We start from the raw sequence: 22,673 nt of genomic DNA on the forward strand, positions 1-22,673 counted from the left end.
GAATCAGGATGTGCATTGTGATTTTCTGCTTTTATTCCTGCTGAAACAAGCCTTTAAAAGTAATTGGGTCATCCACTGGGTGGTATATCAATGAAGACATAGCTGATACCTATATGATGTGCTCAGAGATTTCAATCAGAGAAAGTTTAAAGTTTTAGTCTCATAACTGTCTCTGTTGTTCTGTTTTGTGGGCAATTTAATCTGCAACATGCTCATACGATAAGGGTATCCTAAACTGACTATTCATGTTCGGAGATGTTCATTTACTTGAGTTAATAATGCTTGCTCCCTCGGGTTATTGAACTCTGCTTTTAAGACAATAGTAATTTGTTATTTGGCTGGTTTGATGTTCATGAGTGTAGTTCCTAGTCTCAACACTTCTTTTGGATTGTCATCGCCTATCATGCAAAAGAGAACTAAATTTCATTGTTGGGCAAGGTCATTTTTTACACGTTTAGATATTTTAAATTAAGCTGGACTTTCATATGGTACTATTAATGTCACAGTTGCTGTACCACCATTCTTGATGCGATGCTTGGCTTCTCGACAGTCAACAGCCAACAGGTGGAGCACTGACCATAAGAGACGGAAGAGCATGCGAGCCACGTATTGTGGAGACATGTTTTGTTGCATATTTTTTCCCTTCTTATTTTTTCACCCTTACAATGGTTTATTTATCAAGTCTGCTTTATGATATTTCTGTTGCAGTAATTCAATTCAAGGATGTTCTAATTTGAGATTCGTTACCCTACTTTTGGTAGTACCTCCATGAGAACTAGGAAGACGTTTTAGTAATGTGGTGATTTTTGGGCCATGCTTGCAGATATGTTCTTTCCCAGTCAGGGTGCACTTTCATATCTTCAGAATTCCGTCAGCAGGTCCTTAGGGTGCACTTTCATCTCTTCAGAATTTCATCAGCAGGTCCTCGACAAGAAATATGATCAGATAGAGCTATACAATACACTACAATCACTATATAGAATATATTGTTTCTCTTGGATCACGGTTATGAATTGCTTTTGTTATGTCATGTTGCATTTTCCGTGACATGCTTAAAGTGATCTAATGAACCAAACCACTACTATTACTTGGTTGTCTAAAATTTTCTCGGGTCATTATGGCACTATACTGAACAAAAAATATGCTCTTTTTTATATTTGCAATGCTCCAATGACCGTATTACGTGATTGGATATAACTGTACCCGGCGGCGATGCTGCCGGGTGCGGCAAGCCGCACTTCCTATCTAGTAACCGAAAAATTCTGGCCCATATCTCTATGCCGGGAACCCTCTGCGTTGATGAAACAGGCCACAAGAGATAGAGATATGGTTTCAACGCTGGTATATTTCTGATGATTTACTAGGTAATTTTATTTATTAATGATTGTACTTCTAAGGCAATTGTGTTTTCTTTCTGCGTTGTGTCTATGCTGCTTGGGTGACATTGATAGTGTCTTCATCACGTTTTACACTTTTACTACAGAACATTGTATCAGTGACCATAGTTTCTACACTCTCCCTCTCTGGTGTTATCCCAACTAAACCACTAACATGGAATTTAGTCAAAGTTTGGTTGCCTATGAACATCATATTTGTCGGAATGCTAATCACAAGCATAGTTAGGTATGTGTTAGATCTATGTTCAGTATAGTTGGTCTATACTTACAATTTGGTATATCAGAATATGGAATTGTTTACTCAGTTTAAAAACTTAATTATTTTATCGTTATATACTCCTTCACTTGATAAAATATGGAAAACACACTTTATTTTTTCTTCCCACTATAAGAGGTCAGAACTATGCGCAAAGGAACACTACCTTAATCAGATCAATGCTTTTGTTTTGACAGTTTAAAGTTCATTGAGGGAGAAAATGTTTGTTCTACCGTTGTTTAGTTGTTAAAATTTCTGATGAATGTTTGTTGCAGTTCATCTACTCTGTCTCTAATCATGGTCAATTAGTTTGATAGGATAATGATAAACCTGAATCAGTTTTTAGGCTTTCAGAACATTTTGAGTTGAATTTTCCTACATGAGCTGTGAAGAAATCGGTCCTCGACCTTAAGAACGAAGTATTGGATTGAATGTTGTAGTCTTTCTTAAACTCTATCTGCTGCACTTTCTGATATTCTTTGTATCCTTCAGTTTGAAGTATATCCATGTTGCGATGGACGCAATATTGAAGAATGTCGCAAACGTTCTTGGTACTTCTGGGGCAACCTACTTCTTTAAGAAGCAGCATGATAGACAAGTATGGATTTCTCTAATGTTGATGGTATGTCAAATTTATAATTTACTAATTTTAAGTAGGACTAAAATGCTTGAGGGCCTTTTTTCAGTTTCTAACTAATCGCACGTAGTTGATTTGTGGCCGACAGCAATTCAATAGAAGAAGACTGGGATGAAGGACGACATGAGGCGAAGATTTACGTCTGTCACATACGAGACACCTAGCCGCCCCTCCACCGGATGGTAGAATGCTTATTTTAATGTTTCAAAAGTGATGGTCTAGGAGATGCAGTTAAGCAGTATAATTGGCACCCTCTATACTTAACAAACTAACAACTTCTTTTGCGTTTTGACTCTAAAGCCCGAATATGCAAATTTGACTACTTAAATGTTCTTGCATTCAATCCCTGCTCATGAGTATTATTCCTTGGGTCTTCTTTCTCTGTTTATTATATTTAGAGCCAAATTTTATTTCTGGATGGATATATGGACTTGCAGGTGTGAAGTGCCATAAGATGTCCAAATATATTTTTTGGGTCCATGCTTATATTTAGGCTTGCCCTGGTTTATGCACAATTTTGACACAGATAGTATTGACACCTGGTTTTCAGGTTGGAAAAATATTTATGGTGAGAGATTTTGACTTCTTGTGGTGTTCATGTCTCCCTAGGGCCCTGATCACTGATTTGCTACGAAAGAGACAAGAGAGCATAGAGGTGCCTAAGATTCTTGGTTTGTGCATGTAACTGTTTTATAATGTGACAATATATTCTGTTTATAATGTGCCAGTATATTCTGTCCACATACAGTTAAATATGGGCACATGTTCGAAGCAGGGGGCGTTAAACTATTATAGGAACATGCCAAATTAGGAGTCCTTGTGATGAAAAATATATGCCAATTTCTGAACTTGAACAAAGGGCATGGGAAGTAAAGTATGCCAGAAGCTTCGTTCTTAGAGGAGAGAGGTGCCATCAAGCACGATATTGATCAGCTTTCCTGGAAGACATATGATTCGAAGTACCTTCATTCATTTGTAAATACTCTTTGTAACTCACACGAGCATCAATAGAAGATAGATAACAAATGGAACCTTTTGATTAGTTCACTTATTTCAGTTTTTGTGTTACAGTAGGCATTGCATTTGGATAGGATTTAACTGATTATAATATTGTACGAGAAGAAGGGAATACACAGGATCAATTTATTTCATGAGTAGGATAGTAATGATCAAGACCTTAGCATACATTTTTCTTCCAGAAATTTGCTAGCTAGGGGACGGGATGTCAAAAGCTGCTCCTCGCTTGCCAGCCTTCTCTGATTTCTCATGAGCTTCTTCAGCCTTCATGAGACCCTCCATCAGGAGGTGGTACCATATGGTGAGCTGGCCCGACATCTGCAAACCCAAAGACCAGGTGGCCTTGGGATCCTGTCATCCCGACGCATGAACATTGCCCTCCTGACCCGATGGCTGTGGCGTATTGCCAATGGGGAGGGAGGCCTTCATCCGTAATAAGTACCTCCGTGGCCAACCTCTTGCCTTTTGCCAACGTACGGGTGGATCCCAGTTCTGGTAGTCCGTGATCTAGCTTCTGCCCGTACTACGCATCGGCACATCCATCTCGGTTGGCTCTGGGGCCTCAACCTTGTTCTGGTTCGACCGCTGGCTAGGGGACTCCCCCCTGGCTGCGCGATTCCCAGAATTATTTTCCATTACGGCTGACCCTCGGGTCTCTGTCGAGATGACCCTTATTGACCTAGGGCGTCTCGCCTTCCGGTGCCCCTTTGGCCCCCTCGAGGTGGCCGCCTGGGACTCCCTCCTCCAAGACATTACACTTATGCCGATGAACGTCGAGGAGGACCGGGATGTTCTTTCCTGGCGACTCGAGCCCTCTGGCCATTTCTCCACGCAGTCCCTGTACGGCGTCATTGCTCCCTCGACGGCCCCGGAACCATTTAGCCTGATCTAGGATATCCAACTTCCGCTGAAAATCAGGATCTTTCTGTGGCAATGGATCCGTGGATGCCTCCCCTCTGGGGTTGAAGTCCTCAAGCGTAATGGCCCGGGTGATGGGATGTGCCCCATCTGTGGCAAGATTGAGGATTCTAACCACATCTTTTTCTCGTGCCACTCTGCCCAGTTCCTTTGGGCCTGCTTCTGCGAAACGGTTGGCGGACAGTGGTGTAATACCAACTTCCCCGACTTGCTTGCCGAGCTTAACGCTTCCCCTACTCGCTACCGCCATATTAGATGGCTATGCGTTGGGGTTCTCGCCTGGACGCTTTGGAACATTCGCAACAAGCTTGTTATTCAGAAGGTACCTCTCCGACGTGCGACTGACGCAATCTTCAAATTGTGTGGCTACCTGCAGCTTTGGCGACCGCTTAGCCGCCCCCAGGACCGGGATGTCATCACCACCCTCCTCTCCGATCTCTGCTCGATGGCGCTCCGCGTGGCTCCCCCTCTACCGCCTCCCCCTCCTGAGCTTGACTAGACCGCCTGGCGGCTCTGTGGGGTGTGTATTTTGGGTTTAGGGCTTGTTGCGTTGTGCCCTCAGCATTGACCCTTCCATGTACTTTTTTTCCTGTGGACTTCCGTGTGTGTGTACGTGGTTTTGTGTTGGACCTTGTTGGATGCTTGTTGTGCGGTTGGCTTTATAATATAAAGCGGGGCGAAAGGCTTTTTTGGTTAATGTTGGCAACTAGCTGTCATCACGTGATGTTTCTTTTCCATGTTAGTAAAACTTAACATAGCTTATTTTTTACATGATGGTCCATTATAACTATTGTAAACTAAATTTGTTCAACAAGGAGATGTCCGCATAACTTCATAATTGTTATTAGATGACTATATGTTGTGAAATAACTTGTCATATGTCTACTTTTTTTATCACACCTATTCAACAATGAACCTTGTGTCAACTTCTCATCTTTCAAGTACTGTTCTGACAAACTTGTACATTTTCAGGTAGATCACTGTCAGTGAGTAAACATTATTTGAATTATTAAAGGCTGGTATTATGTGCTTTATATTGGGAATCTGAAATGAATAGTTTTGACATATTTTCTTCAGGATATTTTTCTAACTTATTTTGCTAATCAGTTTTGTAGCACTCGATATGTTTATGCAGTAGACTTATTGATCGATAGAAAGACTCAAAGGATTCACCAACAATTTGTTATACCAGGAGGTTTGCTTGTTCGGATAGAAATAGTAGCAAGGTGTGTATCTGATATAGACATGTAAAGGAGCCAAACATGATCTGAATTATGTTCAAAAGATGGGGTTGGTAGGAAATCATTATTTTGATGTTTTGTTAATTGAAGTTTATCTTATGTTCTAACTGCAAACATTTGTGTCATGATTTCCTCAATGTGAGGCGCAAGAAGTTTGTCTTGGTGGTCGGCTAACATGAATGATTGTCACTATTTTAAAAATCTATTTATGACTATTTTGTAAAGGTATGCTGCAGAACCACAAAGGTGAAACTACAAACCTCACCGTCTTCAATGTTTAGTGGTATTTTAAACCTCGAGTGTGCAGTCCTCCCTCCAGCCAAGATGGATGCAGCAACACCTGACGTCGCTGTTGCAACAGCTATCTGACTCTCACCACGTAATTTTGCAAGTAGAGCTTTGTACAGATATGTTTTTCCTGTGCCTCCTGGTCCATCGACAAAGAACACACCTCCCTGGCCACTATTAATTGTCGCAAGTATCTCATCATATGCATATCTCTGTTCTGGGTTTAGAAAAGATGACAAGCCAATGTGTTCTGGGTCCACCTCGATCGTGGACTCCTCTATGATCTCCCTAGCCTCATTATCTGGGGCATCATATGAGTCTTCAATTTCTGGAAGAGGGAATGACGATATGTCCTTCCCCATCGATTGTAGCATGGTTTTTATATCTAACAGAGCCATCTGCTCAACTTCATGGGGGGGGGACATGTGGGTTAGTCGATAGTCTTCTGTCATAGCTTCTAAGTGCCGGTCCCATAGGCCACGCACATCGCTGGGCTCACAAAAGACCAATATAGTAGCAAATAGCCTCCGAAGGGAAGATGGCATCTGAAAAACCTCAGCCTCATTAAGACACTCATCGATACTATTGTCAGACTCGATAAGGCCCCTATTTTCAGCAGCTTCACGGAATGTTGGGAAAACAATACCATTCACTGTCCTTAGGTCTTGGAAGGATGTAGCACCCGTGACATGATTTAGAAGCACTCTAAGATAATACCTCTCCCCTTCAGCTGGATGTGCGGACACAATTCTCCCAATCTGCGTGCGTTTAGCCCTCCTTTTCCAATACTTGCTACCTGACACCCAAACAAAAGACGCAGGGAAATCCTTATATAAGATTCCTCGAGCAAACTCATATTTCTTGTTTGCCTCAAAATACTCGGTTAACATGGTCTTGGAAGCTCCTTCTTGAGAGAGGACATCATTCAGATTTGCGCCCGTTGGGAACAACGCCATGTGCATATTAGGGAGGTGGAGTTGTAGTTGTTTAACAGATGGAAATATCTCACTAAGGTCAAAACCATAGATCCTCCATAATGCTTCTGGTGGAGTAACCCATCTGGAATCTCTGTATTGCTTTATTTCATCAATGCTCCCATCATTATCCACCTCGTCGATAGAAACAGATGCTCGATCATGCCCCTTGTATATGTACTTAAAGAGGTACTTTACAGCTTTTATGCTTGAGCAAACCTCGACATTGATGTGGCAATTATACCTTCTTAGTAGGTAAGGATTGTATGGAACAACCCACCTATTGTCTAATTCTTCACCTCGTACCTTTGCACGACGTCCATCATCTCTCCTCCTGTATATGGGATATGAGTCCTTTCCCTGAAGAGTTGACGCATTAAATGGCCGTGGATAGTAGTTCTTGCAACTACCATTTTGCATGCACACATTTTTGGGGTTTAGGACTCCACAAGGGCCATGCATCATATGCTTGACGACCATCTTGTACAACTCAGGGTACTTGAATTTGTCTGGCAATTCAGCAGATATGATACAATCATATTGCTCTGGGCATGTTAGCTTGTACCTCCCCTCCATGATTAGGAGGAAATGAGCATGTGGTAGACCCCTTTTCTGGAACTCGACAACATATGCATATGCTGCTACCTTGCCGAGCATGTGCTTTTTGAAAAGTTGTATCTTGAGGTCTTCCAACTTTGCTCTAAATACTCGTACAACAAGATCAGGGCGATCCTGTGGGGTTTGTCCAGGCTCCAACGCACCAATTATCTCATCCCAATTCGGGTTGCAAGTCATGGTTAAAAAGATATCTGGTTTCCCATACTTCTGCACCAAGGCCATGGCATCAAGGTATCTTCGTCTCCTATCTCTTCTTCCCCCAATAAATGATGTAGGAAGTACAATCCATTTGCCCACAGCATCCGCACGGTTTTCCCCAGCTTGAAGGCTATCAACAACACCTTGGTATAGATCAGAGCGTATTTGTTTCTGGTGATTTCTTATATAGTCTAACCTAGAGGTTTCAACCTTGATGTACATGTCGACCACATATTGTTGGAACAGTCGTTTACCGTATAGCATGGTGTTAAATACACCACGACGTATTTGAAACTTGTAACAATAGTAGTCTCTGACCGAGACACATAATCGACTACTTGTACATGTACCTACGGAAATGGGAGGTAACAGAAAGAACTGATTAAGAAAATAAGTACACTGGGGATAATAAAAAAATGAATAAATGCTAATTTCATTATATGTACCTGGTTTCTTTCGACCACTGCGGCGGGATTGAAGTATCTCATTCAAGCTGACACCGTTCTTTGGGATCTCAGGATGCCAACCAATATCCCCTCTTGGGAAGAACAAAGGGTAAGACAATGGATCATAGCATCCATAATATGGTTGGATGCTATATCTCTTGTTGTCATTACCAAACAGGACAATGCTACGGTCAAAATGATTACAGAGTTCATTACCCTCAACCCAAATAGCTGCAACCTCTGATGATATAGGCAAGTTATATCTCCGTTGGTCCAACCTCATGTCGGTGTTCAGTTCAATACGATATTCCTCAAGGTCATCGACTCCACCTAGATTCCTGAATGTTTCAGAATAAGGATTATCCTTAAGGATGTCGACAAGCCTTCGAATGACATCTCGGTCTAGGTTCGGGGAGCGCCGAAACCTATGTTGTAGACTGGGGTCATCATCGTAGAAGTATAACTCTAGATGCTTAGGTCCATCTTGTGTTGGACCAAATGAGAAGATGTTGTGGTAAATCTGACCATGGGCTCGGAATGTATAGACTCCTGACCTCATGTTTGTGTATCTATTGTCAAGACTGACTCCAAGGGTGGTGAATGAAAAGTGTCCATTGAAGTAGCAAATGTTATCCCTAAAATGTACAGCATCACTATCTGAACTTGTGTACAGCATCTGAAGTTCCAAGGGTGGTTCTGACTGTGATAACTTAATTTTTCCAGACTGACAACAAAATCCATTTGTCTCATACTGGAACCTCTTTGCGCCGCAATGCTTGCAATCAGGCTTTGGCACCAGTGTGTGAGTACTTTCTGGTATATTCTGGTAAACACGGTCATATGGGTCAGGAACAATGTTGTCTGTTGTAAAAGTATCTACCATCTCATCGCAATCTTCAGTGTTCCCTGTATACACATGAGATGAATTGTGTTATATATAGGTATTGCATTTTCTGTGCTGTAGGGAAATAAGACATCCATGGAATTTTTAATACCTCTCCCAGCAAATGCGAAGTACTCATCATCTTCTTCTTCGGTCATATGAGAATAATCATCATCCACATTAAAGCTTTCCGTTGGGGAACCTGGGCATATGGAGTCATCAGGGGCCAATGATGAACTATCCACTGATGTAGATGTTGGACATTGCACCGATGTGAGTTCCTTGCACTGGACAGTATTAGCGTCACCTAAATGTAATTTGAGGAATGAAGTTACTACATAGTTTGAGTAGTGTGTGTTATAGTAGTAGAGAAAAGGAAGGCATCAGCATCACAATCATACCTTTGCTAGTGAAAACTATGTGATCATCTTCCATTCCTTCAGGTATGCTTTCTAGATTACCTGCTATTTCAATGACTGTAAAAATGCATGCTCAACTTTGACAAAATTGGCAAATAAAGGAATGTGTATGTGAGAATTACCTTGAATTGTAGAAAAAGTTTGAGTCAGTGTACTTGGGTAACTAAAGGCATAAGAGCTTGATGATGCATGTCCCAACAATGAACCTGTAGGGCAATTTGATACAATGGAATCCATGCATGGGGTATCTCGTCTAGATGCATAACTTGCATTACGTTGAGCTAGAAGTGCCCGCCGCTCTTCCGGTGGCAGGCTTTGCCGACGCGCTCGTTGGCGTGCATTTCTTTCTTGCCTCTCCTCTAGTGTCAAACTTTGCCTACGTGCTCGCTGGCTTGCATTTCTCTCATCAAGTGTCATACGCTGTCGTTTCTCTCTTCTTCGTGCATTAATCTCTTCCTTCTCCTTAGGTGTCAAATTTTGCCGACGTGCTCTAACACGTTCTCGCCTTGCTTGGATTTGCTCTGGTGTACGGCTAGCATATCTTATTGCTTCACGTGCACGCTTTCGCCCTACAGAATTTACACGAGAAATTAATTAAGTGGGTAAACGGAATTATATAAGCAAACACTTCCGCCCTATAGATTTACCTTTTGAGCTTTCTCCTCGCTCCAATCCGTCGATTGATGTGAGCATACCATTATAAGTAGGAAAAATCACCGTCGCTGATTGGTTTGTCACTTCATCATCTGAAGATGAGTAACTTAAATTTGTCGCATCCGTTGGTTCACGTATAAATAAACCTGTTCGAGCACATGGCATGCCATTGGAGCAAGTTTTGTTGGGCTTGCTACTGCTGTCGACCACTGTGTTATTACAAGTTGGACCGTAAATGATTAGGTATAAATAAGAAATATACAAGCAGATTGTTTTGCCAAACAGTAAGGTACAGGAACCAACCTTTTTGTTTTCCTTTAGCACTTTGTTGGCACGAGAGCTGTAACATTTGGGGTGTAATAGCTGCTGGTTTTCCCCCAAAAAACAGAAGTGGAGGTTAGAAAAAATTGAATCAAAAGCTAGTAGGAACACTATATGCAATCTAATAAGACAACTATTCTTTGCCAGAAGTCAAAAGAAACATTCCTTAACCGAAGGGCAGTTCATCATCATTAGATACGAAATTGCAGACTAGATGAGTTTGATAATCATTAGGTAAGCAACATGAATAAAAACAAATGTTATGCACAGGTGTGGCAGCCAAAAAATACAAGCCAAAGCATAATAGAATACAACAGTAAACCAATGAATTCCAGTGATCAAGTATGAAACTTTCACTGAATATTCGACCTAACTCGGCCATTTGGTCCTGACCTTTTAATTTTCAGCTTCACACCCAAATCCAAGTGTTTATCCAGGAACTTCTAGGCTTATCAAATTTCTTCTGGACCTGCCATGTAAATAATCATTTTTTTCAAAAATTTCAGTGATTTTATAACGATTGGAGCTGAACTGAGTATCTATATGCATACATATGATTGACTAAGTCATGTGATTTTATATGAAGGGAAATATAACAAACCTAGCAACAGCAGTTTCTCTCTGACCAACTCCTATAAAATAAGCTGATCCACCTAGAACTAAGATGCAGATCTTTTAATTCTTTTAATAGGAAACAGACCAACTTGGAGGTCAAAGCCCCAACGATCAGTATGCATAAAAACTTAAAATAACAAATAAAAAACGTGTTATACAACCATACAGTGATCTGCAAATTCTTGTTTTGATGTTAACTTCACAAATAAAAGAGGCATCATCATCTAATAGTAGTATGTGCAGATACTCATCTATTGCAATCATTACTAAATCTTGGTATTGCATAACACAACATACCTTGGTCCTTGGCGAAGCAAATCAGAAGGCGATGGGCAGTAAATCGACCTCCTCACAATCTGTCGATTTGAAGATATGAGAGCTTGACCACCGTGTTGCTTCTTGGGATGTAGTTCGAGCAGTGTGAGTCTCATCTGCCTGCTCACTTGTATTTATATTGGGCTGAAAGGGTGGTTTCTAGACAGTTCGACCAGGCGCGCGCATTTGGGTGACGAAAATTTGAATTTGGGAGGCGGCAGGGTGGGAACGATGAGGTGTCGGAAAGAGAGGCGGTAGCCGACCATAGCACCAGAACAGGTAGTGGAGTGCGTCGGCGGGGAGGAGAAGTAGCATTAGGTGGCGGCGGCGCCGCCGCCGAGGATGAGCAGCCTGTAGCCGGCGACGTATTTGTGGAGGCCAGAGTTAGAGAAGGGGGAGAGCGGAGAAGACGGCGATGAGGAGAGGGGGCGGGGGTGGGCGAGCGGGCTTCTGCAGCAGGGGGGAGGAGCCAGAAGAAGCCTCGGGGCACGGACGGCGCCGCCGGCGTACTTGCGGAGTTCAGCATCGGGGAGGAGGCGGAGGGGATGGGGAAGAGGAGGAAGAGGTGGTGGTGATGCTGGGTGGGGGCCTTGAGCTGGCAATGGAGTCAGGAGATGCGCCGGCGAAGGGACGGCGCCGCCGGCGTGCCTGCCGAGGCCGGCGTGGGAGGATACGAGGAGGGGGCGGAGGCGATGGCAAGGAGGAGGGGGGAGTGGTGGTGCTGCTGTGCGTCGGCACTTCTCTGGAAGAGAAGGAGGCGGGAGAGGCACCTGAGGAGGGACGGCGCCGCCGGTGTGCCTGCAGAGGTCGGCAATGGAGGAGATGGAGAAGGGGGCGGGGGGCGGTGGCGGGGGGGAGGGGTTGTGGTGGCCGGTGGAGTTGAGGGAGGCATGAGAGGCTCCGAGGCGGACGGCACCGGCGGCGGCCACCACGCCATATCGGCTCCAACGCTGCCGGTGCTACTGGTTGGATGAGGTTGGGGGAGAGACGGAGGGATAGGCTCGAAGAGAGAGACAAGGGCATATTTGCAAATATGTAACGGAATAGTGGGTGTCTTTGTAACATTGCCATAGGTTGCTTCCTGGACATTGGATATGAATCGAACGGTTGTGAATCAAAGTTGGCAGGCACACCATCATCACCAATTGTGGTTTTTATAAGAGTAGAGATGTAGCTATTTGGGTTCATAATTATTTTAAGAGTAATATTTTTGTAAACTCTGTCAAAGCTTGAACTAGTATGAATAATAATATGTATATTCTGAACATACAATAAATAAATCAATCTATCGGAGACGGAATAACTTGAGGGGCACAAAATGAAAGAATGTGAATGAAGAAATGCATGAGCGAACTGCCGCAGGGTCGTTTGGAGTTGCTGATCACACACACCTGCATTCACTTGGAGTTAGAAGGCCAAGAAGCATTGCACTCACACACACCTCCTTCCTTCCACCTCTAACTCAATTCTACAAATGGCTTCCCGTCACCTCATCCTGGTAGTCAGCATCGCCATTCTCTTCTCCGGCGATGCTGCGGGCATTCACGAGGCAGATGTGGCCAGTGTGGCTCCTTCCAGTGACGGGAGGCTGGATTTTGTTTCCCCATCATTCACTGGAAGAGCATGGTAGAGGCCGTGGAGGAGGAGATTGAGTTGGCGGCCGCCGCCGCCATGGAGGAGGAGAAGTTTGCGGTGCCGTTTTGGCACCGACGGAACTTTTCCGTGTATCTGGTGCGGCTCCGCATTGGCGGTGTACCACCAGATGGAGCGCATTGTGTTATTCGACACCGGCGATGACCTATCATGGACGCAGTGCGTTCCCTGCCGCAACTACACAACTACACCAGGAGCTACTACCGTCCGCGTTCAACCCAGTCAAGTCAAGCACCTACCATCACCTTCCCTGCGAAGACCCGATGTGCGAGCACGGGAGGATCACATGGTGCCAGTCCGGCCACACCTACCCCACTCCAGACAACAGTTTGTGCATCTTCGACAAGCAGTACGGCGATGGTAGCAGGCTATCAGGCTACCTGGGATCTGACGTCTTCCGCTTTGGGAACGGCATAGCGTTGGACGACAAGGGCTACAACTTCGAGCAAGACATCATCTTTGGCTGCGCGTTGGAAGAACGTACAACCGCCGTCCGGGAATACAGCTCCGGCATTCTCGGTCTCGGCATGGGTACGTTCTCCTTTGTCGCACAGGCTGGCGTCGACAAATTTTTCTACTGCTCCATAAAAACTTTGTATGTAACGTAAATTAAAATAAAGATTTTATACTAAAATTTAATACGTTTTAGAACTTAGTTTTATTATAGTATAATCTTAAAACGTATAATTTTCTATTAGTTAGTTTGCATAATTGAAACCACATAAAAATAATATGGAATAATAATTATAGTATTATGTCTTATACAATTGTTATTTTTGCATTTTCTAAATTCTAACTGTATGTTGTGACAAAAGTTCTCTCTGAATTAGTTTTTGACGATTGCATAATTATATAGTGTATACATATGTATTGAATGCATGTGTTCATGTATACTAGAATATCTTTAGATATCATACTAAACATCTCAAAATTGTCTAAAAAATATCTAATAGTGTCTCTAAAAGGGAAAGTAGTGGCTGCACCTTAGCTCGGTGCACCCACGCAAGAGAACACACCAAAACATCTCAAAAAATTATGAAACTTTGTGGGAATGATCATCAATAAATGTTAGAGATGCTTCCAATGTTTGATGGTAAAATAACATTCGAGAAGCTCTGTATAATGTTTTTTTACAGAATCTGCTCAAACAGTGCACGTACATTTTGATTAATTTTCAGTGATTTTGTCTTTTTTGTACGAAGCTCCACGAATGCCATTTGATCACCAAACTGTGCAAGTCTCTCTAACATTTGTTGATAATCATTCCTACAAAGTTTCAGATTTTCTCGAAATGTTTTGGTATGTTTTTTTCGAGTGGGTGCACCGGGGGTGCATCGTGGTGGGGTGCAGAAAAAACCACTCTCGTCTCTAAAAATATTAATAACTGGCTCAACTTCCGTTGAAATTGTGGATTGCACTTAACTTTGTATCTCAACATTCCCCCCCTCGTGTTTTCTTTTCCAGTTCGTCGTCGAGGGGAAGGAATCCCCACCTGTATATTCATCAGAAATCAAAAGAAATTGAGCAAGATTATGTGGAAAGCAGTGTCAAAAAACCATGATCGAGTTTATGTGGGAAATCTGATCGAAACCGTAATAGGCCGAGGGTAGATATACCTTGCCGATGCAAGAAACACAAAATGCTAAGACACTAAGTACATAAACATGACACAACACAGAGATCAACCTTGGTTGAGGGATGCAGCACCGATTATTTCCCATCATACACACGGAAGCACAAGCAAAGAACAGATGTTGACAAGGCAGGACAGAGTGCCGTGGGCCATCGTGGAGGCAAAACTAGAGGTCGCTGAATGAGCACACCAACAATAGCATTGCAGAAACTGTTGGAAAATTAGGCAAGTTCATGATTAATTCCAGTAAATAATTCATGACTAGAATAGATACTAGCATGCGACAATCTAGCAAACTAGAGGAACAACAGAATATGCAAAACAACAGCGTACACGAAACAACAGCTGTAGAGACAGATATGAACATATGATGTTGGACGTACTGTTCGTTAGCTATTGTGGGTGCGACTGTGTTGATGACGATGTTGGCGACGATCTGCTGCTGACGGCGATGAAGGCGACCATGAGTAGCATCGCCTGACTTGGACGGAAGACGACCCGTGATGACGAATTTGAGCAGTCGTGCAGAGTGCTTCCCAAAAACCTAATTCATCCTCTCCCGGTGCAGGATCACAAGGACAAACGGTTCCGGAGACCTGCTCTCCCACGCGCTGATGCACGCCAGCGTTTGGGATGAAGTAGTCGACGACAGCTGTGCAAGTTACGAGATGAGGCAAGACCCTAAGTGTTTTCGGTGTATCCCAGGCGAGGCGAGCGAGCGCGCATGTGTGGTCTTCCCTTTTTCTTCTCACACACCACTTAGAGTTGTGGAGAGAACCCACTATATAAAGAGGTCCAACTCTTCTTCAACTTCCGGGGTGGGACTAAACTTTAGCACCACCACTTGCCATTTTACACATGGGCCACTATTTGAGATTTCAGAAATTGCTATGGGCCTAGCCCATTAATTCTAACAGAAACCATATATTAGTGGGAGTTTTTCATTGTAGAACTTGGCATGTATATTTTGATGATGAACTTCTTCAAATGCCCGAGGTCTTCATGAGCAAGCAAGTTGGATGTGCACAACCACTTAGTTTTTAGTTTGAGCTTTCATAATCTTCTCTTAGTGCATCCATTGCATGGTAATCAAGTTTCCATTAACTAATAGATGCACTGTTACTTTCCCCGAGTGCGACATCCTGGCTTAATAGGAAAGTCGTGTGGGTGGAGTGCAGCATGGAGCTTTGGTGATGTTTGATGTACCAGGTTAGCCAAGGAATAGGGCAGGGTGAGATGAGGCCTTTGAAAGCGAATTTCATTAGGATGCAATTGTTTTGGATTTTTAGTTTTTTTATGCCTAGACCTGTGAATTGTTTCAGTTTGCAAATATTTTTTCAAGCAATCAAACACTTTGCCCCTGTACACGTGTCCTCAATAGTCCAAAAGAAAAGCTTTTCAAATGGCATTGATCTCTTTAAGTACTTTCTTTGGAAGTTGAAATATATATATGAAATAGGTACCGACTACCGAGAGAGTCTACGATCGAAGACAAAAGAATTAGCCTAGTGTTGCCGGGTAGTAGCTTTGCTCGCCAACCAGTTAGGTATTTGTAACAATTTGTGATGGTTGGTTGGAAAGTACGGGGAGGGAGTTTGTGCGGTGAAAGGGGTCGACCGAGGTACGTCTATGGGAACGAAGAAGTTTGACAACCTAGGGCAGTGGCAATGGGAGTCGTAATGAAATCGTCGGTATGAAGAGGGACAAATGTAGTCTTAGTGAAGTTGATGGTAAGGCCAGTTGCTAATGCAAAGTTATCCAAGATTATTTCAAGGTTCTCCGCAGCGCGAACAGAGTATTTGGCTATGATGAGCATGTCATCCACATACTGTAGAATGGTGGGAGGGAGGTCTGGATACATGATGTGGTGTAGGTCTATGTTGCCACTTGTGTGAGCTTTGAGAATTAGCTGCTGAAGGGGGTCCGCGGATGATGATAAAGAGACATGGAGAGAGTGGGCCACCCGCCGCAGCCCGTTCCGCTAGGTGATCCAACTCCGGGGACACCATTAAGAGTAACAGCCATTTCCCTTTAACATGTTTAATACACTTCTAGAATTGCTATTATTACACAATAATTTTTAATATACATTGAACAGTGACATTGTCATTTTTTCGTAATTGTGTATTGTGAAATTACATTGAAGACATGCAATAGTTGTCCGTGCTTGTGGTCCTGCATGAAGATACATAAATTTAAACTATACCATAATTTTTAACCTATGTTGCACTACCTAAATCCACATAATTTTTAGGAAAAGTCTAAAGTACACAATGATGAAAATAGAACAAAGAAGTAAAGTACACAACAATTGTCTAGTGATAATTATTGTAATTTTTACATGGTAAAATTTACATCTCATGAAAACTAACAGGAAATCGAAAAAAAACATGCAGAATGTTTTTGCAGGAATTGCAGAGCGATACGCCGGATTGATCTATATATATTACTAGCTAAATACCAGAGCACATAACTTAGTTAGGCCCGGTGGCTTTCTTGTGTTCCTCCTTGCAATTTTTTAATGATTTTTTTCTATCTTATTAAATATAACATGAGGTGTTTTCTGCAAAAAAAATCACGCGTCCCCTGACATGTGGGCCGGCTGCCAGATGGCATGCCACGCCGCAGCCCACCGCAGCCCATGCAGCCGCATACAGGCGGGGGCACCATATATGCACGGGAGAACAACTTACTACATCATTTTTGTATATTTTGCAAGTTTGATATCAAACTGATCGTAACGGACAAGTTAGGCACCCAGGACATATTTAACTCCTGGAGAAATATAAAACATAACCTTTTTGTCTTATGCGCTGCTCCTTGAATCCAGCACGTGGCCACGAGGTGGGCAAGGTAGAGCAGGGAAGAACGTGGGGTGCTGCCGAACGTCTTGAACCTCGTCATGGCTGGCTGCTAGCTTCACGGTGGGATCATGCCGGTGGCTATAGAGCAATTATAAACTGCTCCACATCAGCAAAATCATAGTTAGAGGAGAGAGGATGTAGAAGAGAGAAGGGTGTCGGCGCTCCATCTAGCGACCGGCTGCAGCACAATGTACGAGCATATAGCCAGCATGCAGCCTGTGTGAAGGCTAAAAGCAAGCACCTCCCCACCTACGAATCATGTGAGTTTTTTTTCCCAGTCCACATGCAAGCATTGAATGTACACTTCTATTTCGATACACTACCCTAAACACATCAACAACTGTGATTATTCCATATCCCTTTATAATAAAGGACATAATGGTCTTTTCTGGAAGTACGGCGTGGACGAGTGGGCCGACACGACTCACAAATACCATGCACAACTGGACCGGCCCACCAGGCGCTAGGCCACTTGCTATTCAAAGCGAGACGTGAAAATAAAGGAGAGAGTTGGAACTAAGGAATCAAACTCACAGATCCTCGCCCTCGAGACCACATGGCATGCCACTCCACTACGCTGGCAATTTGCTAATAAAATAGCACCAAGTATATCACACTAGGCCGGTGCGCAAAAATAATTGTAAGCTTGTAAGAAACTTGGGACGACCAGTAAAAGTTTTATGGTAAGAGGAAGGGAAATAGCTTTTATGACTTCAACTTTCTATAAATATATAAATTATCAATTGTAGGCTTCCTGCCCATTTGTGGAGATATTTTCTAAAATGCCAGAACGTCTCCATTCACTTGAGGCATGTGAGGAAACACCTTTGCTTTTCCTAGGTGTATCATCAAAATGCCTAAAATCATCTATATTAAGGGAATTAAAAAGAACATCCTCAAAATACATTTTATGCAGCCTGTCATAGACGACAACTTGATCTAGTCGGACTTTTATTTCTAACAAGCTAGGGCCGTCTTAGATTTTGACACGGGGACCTCGATTTTAATGGACCGGCCATGAAACACATGAACACCTCCAGCTCCAAGGAGGAAAAACGTTCGCAAAAACGGGAAAAGGTTCATCTATTTGAAAACAACTTAACGAATTTGAAAAAAAAATCATAGATAAAATACTTTATTCGCAGTAGGCCGTCCGGCTGGGCCGGTTCATTGTCGCGCGCGGAAACAGGTAAAAAGTAAAAGAACAACTTTTAAGTATCTGTTTAAATTATGGTTTTAATTTTTTTTCCTTCAAACACATGGATGCCTCCATGGGTATGCCCACCTGGCATAAGTTGGGGCCATTTCATGAATGTCCAAAAAGACACCATGTTCAAAGGAGGGTGTTCGTCTAGAAGGCTCCGTCTGAGAGCATGTTGTTTTCCGATGTCCTTGAAATGGCGCCATTTTTTTGATGACCTTGTATGACCAATTCAAGGCACACTGGCAAGTTGTTATGGGTATTGACAAATTTTGCACTTTCTAGAGATTTCTCGGTCAAAAAAGACAGATAAAATGCCGAACGTGTCGCAACTTGCATACGGTATCAAAAATCGTTCAAACCTGACATGGTTGCTTACCAAGGGCATGCCCACCTGTTTTGCAAAAACTGGAGTCATTTGAAGGATTTCCAAAAATAGATCATGTTCAACGGTGTTCAAAACGCCTAGAAAACCCGGAAGGCTCATTTGAGAGCACGTTGGTTTTTGACATCCTTGAAATGGCACTAATTTTTTTTCCATGGCCGTGTACGACCAATTCAAGGCACAATGCGAACTTGGTATGGAATTTTGCATTTTTTTTTGAATTTTCTTTGTCAAAAAGGCTGATAAATGGGCATGTGCGTCGCAACTTGGTATGGATAACTACCATGGTCATGCCACCTGCTTGAAGAAGTTTGGGTCAATTCAAAAATGTCGGAAACTAGACTATGTTTAATGGAGGGTGTTAGGGTTGGGCTAAAGGCGCCTGGGGGCATGTTGTTTCTCGACACCCTTAAAATGGCCTCAAAATTCTATGATCAAATCAAGGCGCAATGCCAACTTGTGTGATTTTTCGATAATTCTTGCATTTTCTGGAGTTTTCTTGGTGAAAACTGGCCAATAAACGGCCAGACGTGATACAACTTGCATTTGGTCACGGAAATCCGTTCAAACCTGGCATGAATGTGTACTATGGGTGTTTCCACCTACTGGGAAAAGTTGGGGTCATTTCATGCATGACAAAAATAGATCATGTTCAATAAAGGGTGTTCGTGTAGGTGAGAAGGGTCCGCTTGAGAGCATGTTCTTTTGGTATCCATCAAATGATGCCAAATTTTTTCATGACCTTATATAACTAATTAAAGGCACCGTACCAAGTTCTTTTGGTTTTCGATAAATTTGGCAATTTCTGGAGTTCTCTCAGTCAAAAGGGCAGATAAATGGCGGACGTGTCGCAACTTGCATACAGTATCGGAAATCGTTCAAACCTGGCATGGATATTTACGGTGGGCATGTACATGCTAGGCAACCATGCCAGATTTGAACAATTTCTGATACCGTATGCAAGTTGCGACACGTTTGGCCATTTATCAGCCTTTGTTTACTGAGAAAACTCTAGAAAATGCAAATTTTGTAGAAAACCTAATCAACTTGGGCATGGTGCCTTGAATTGTTCATAAAAAGCTATAGGAAAAATCGGGTCCATTTCAAGGATGTTGAAAAACATGCTCTCAGATGGACCCTACTTACCATACCCGAACACTCTCTTTTGAACATGATCTTTCTATGAACATCCTTAAAATGACCTTAATTTTCGCATGCAGGTGGGTACATGCCAGGTTTGAGTGATTTTGGACACCGTATGTAAGTTGCGACACGTACAGCCATTTATCGCTTTATAACTGAGAAAAACTCTAGAAGATGCAAAAATTGTAGAAAACCAAAACAACTTGGCATGGTGCCTTGAGATGGACATACAAGTAAATAAAAAATTGGAGTCATTTGATGGATGTAAACATTGGTGCTTTTAAACGGATCCTTTTGGCATACCCGGGCTTGAACATAGTGTTTTTTAACATTCTTGAAATGGTCATAACTTTTGCAAGCCGGTGGCCAGCCCTTGGTAGGCACCCATTCCAGGTTTGAAGAAAAATATATTTAAAATCATAATCAGAGTAGGTACTTAAAATTGTTATTTTGATTTTTTAACATAAGTAATAAATACGAATAGATAAAATGGAAAATTATAAATTATTTATAAAGAATTTAATAAAAATTTAAACAAAAAAGTATTTAACATCATTATTTCAAAAAGTTACCTAAAACTTGTATTTTGGTATTAAAAAAACAAAAAATGATAAACAAAAAATAGAAAACAAAACAAAACGCTTAGGCCTTGGCCAAACTAGGTGACGACATTGCTCCCATCCGGCGCCTGTTGGGACGGTCCAAGGGCTCGCGGATTTGAAAAAAAATCATCAATTCTTACAAATTTATTCATGAATTTAAAAGTATTCACAAAATTTTGAATTTTTTTAGTGAAAGGAGTGGCAAAAGAGAGGTCCCATTTTTGTGAACATGGGCTTCCCAGCCATTTTTTTGATGTTTTGGGAACCTTCTCAGAGATCATAAACCATGTTTTTCTTCTTTTTCATTTTTTTCTTTTTCTCTTCTCTCCTGTTTTATTTTGTCTTTTTTTCTTTTTTGTCTTCGTTCACTTTTTTCTATTTATTGTTTCAATTTCTCCTAAAAGCAAAATTTTCAGATTTCAAAATCTTTTGGTATTTTTATTATTTTTTGTGGCATTCAAAATTTGTTACTGTTTTCCAAACAATGTACATGCTCAAAATTTTGTTCACACTTTTTGAAAAATGTTCGTGTTTTAACATTCTGAGCAAGTTTGAAGACATGAAGATTTTTTTAAAGTTTATGTACAACATTTTAAAATACTAATATATTTTTTATGAAGAAAAAAAGGAAAAAGAAAACCCTGAGTGAAAACTGTGCATAAAAGCTGAATGAAAAACCAAAGAGTCAAGGTGCTGTATTTTTTTATCGTTATTTATCTCGCACAAGTAGCCGAAAAGAAGATTAGTTGGCACAACAGATTGGCTATCTCATATGGTTGTGCGCTTACTCGAGTTCGAATCCTAGTTCTGACAGTAAGACTTTTGATTTTTAATTTAAACTTTAAAAAGATACTAAACGGGCTTATACGTTCTCCATACTACCCTTTATAGGTTTTATAAGATGGTGTACCAAAACAGGACTCACTTGAATGTATAGTCAGCATATTAATCTATCTACATCCAGCTTATTGTATAGTCAGTCTACTAAGACTATAGATGATGTGGTATCAGTATATAGCCAATAGCGGTGAAAGTACCTCTCTACACCCAGAAGCATGTTCCTGGTGTGAATAGTAAAATGAAAAATCAAAAAATTCTGAATTTTTTTTGTAGCATATTTTCACAAATGTTTGTTGTGCATATAAAATTTCATTACAAAATCACATTGATGGAAGTCGTGCGAAACAAACAAAATCAGAGCTTCAAAATGCTTTTATAAGTAACATTTTCACTACATAGGAAGCAAAATGAATGAATCTACGCTATAAAATACGTCTATATTCATGTGTATATAGCCGTGCTTGCTCGCCCTCGCCATCCTCGTCTGCTTTCCGCCGGAGACGGCGCAATATGCCTATGGTCCTCTCCTCAACTTTCCACCGCTAACGGCGCAGGTTCCGTATGATCCTCCGTGGTCCGACGAGTACTGGGCCAACGAGCCCGTCGTCGGCGAGGCGGCCAGCGTCGCCGCCAGACGCGCGGAGGCAGGCGGCTACGCGTACGGCTGCGCCAGGGCCAGGCTATGGTTCGCATGGGGCTGCCCTCCCGCTCCCGGCGAGGGGGTGAACGGAACCCTGGTCTACGGGAGGCGGTCCTATGATCGGGAGCTGGATCGCTTCGAGGAGGAGAGGCGGCACTGCCGCGACGACCGCGTCCCTCGGAACCATCCGGAGGAACACCTCTTCCGTCGCACCTACCCGGCGACTAGATTTGATCTTTACTGTTGTGCCTGTTGCTTTTCATGTGGTCCCTACTACTACAAAAAATAGACAATTTGTTTTCCTAGCAGCACTAGCTAGAATTTTTTATACGCTTCTACAGTAAAAAAACCATTGTTTCGTGCATAAGTCTGGATTTTTGTTTCAGATTTTTTAAACTTGTAAACATGATTCTTATCAAGAAGTGGCTACACAGAAACAATTCTTCTATACAGCATCAGAAATATATAAATATTGACGAGTAAACTATAGTAGCTAAATTGGAGAATTTTGCTTT

General features: G+C 42.2%; 1 protein-coding gene across 1 annotated transcript; it reads left to right on the top strand.

The window, feature by feature from the left end:
• Positions 1–12,990: 12,990 nt before the first annotated feature.
• LOC123158627 (uncharacterized) lies at positions 12,991–22,447 on the top strand. Its single transcript, XM_044576542.1, has 4 exons — positions 12,991–13,381; positions 20,154–20,168; positions 20,248–20,309; positions 21,974–22,447. Exons 1-4 carry the CDS (start codon positions 12,991–12,993, stop codon positions 22,445–22,447), a joined length of 942 nt encoding a protein of 313 aa, XP_044432477.1.
• The last annotated feature ends 226 nt before the right edge of the window (positions 22,448–22,673 follow it).

This window comes from Triticum aestivum, chromosome 7B, assembly GCF_018294505.1.
Source record: "Triticum aestivum cultivar Chinese Spring chromosome 7B, IWGSC CS RefSeq v2.1, whole genome shotgun sequence".
NCBI classification, from domain to species: domain Eukaryota; kingdom Viridiplantae; phylum Streptophyta; class Magnoliopsida; order Poales; family Poaceae; genus Triticum; species Triticum aestivum.

Bases quoted from the DNA above. Each gene is read 5' to 3' on its own strand.
- LOC123158627 (XM_044576542.1), top strand. From the start codon at position 12,991: ATGACCTATCATGGACGCAGTGCGTTCCCTGCCGCAACTACACAACTA. The intron at 20,310-21,973 runs GTAAATAAAAAA...ATGTGTATATAG, and splicing joins GCCTTGAGATGGACATACAA to CCGTGCTTGCTCGCCCTCGC.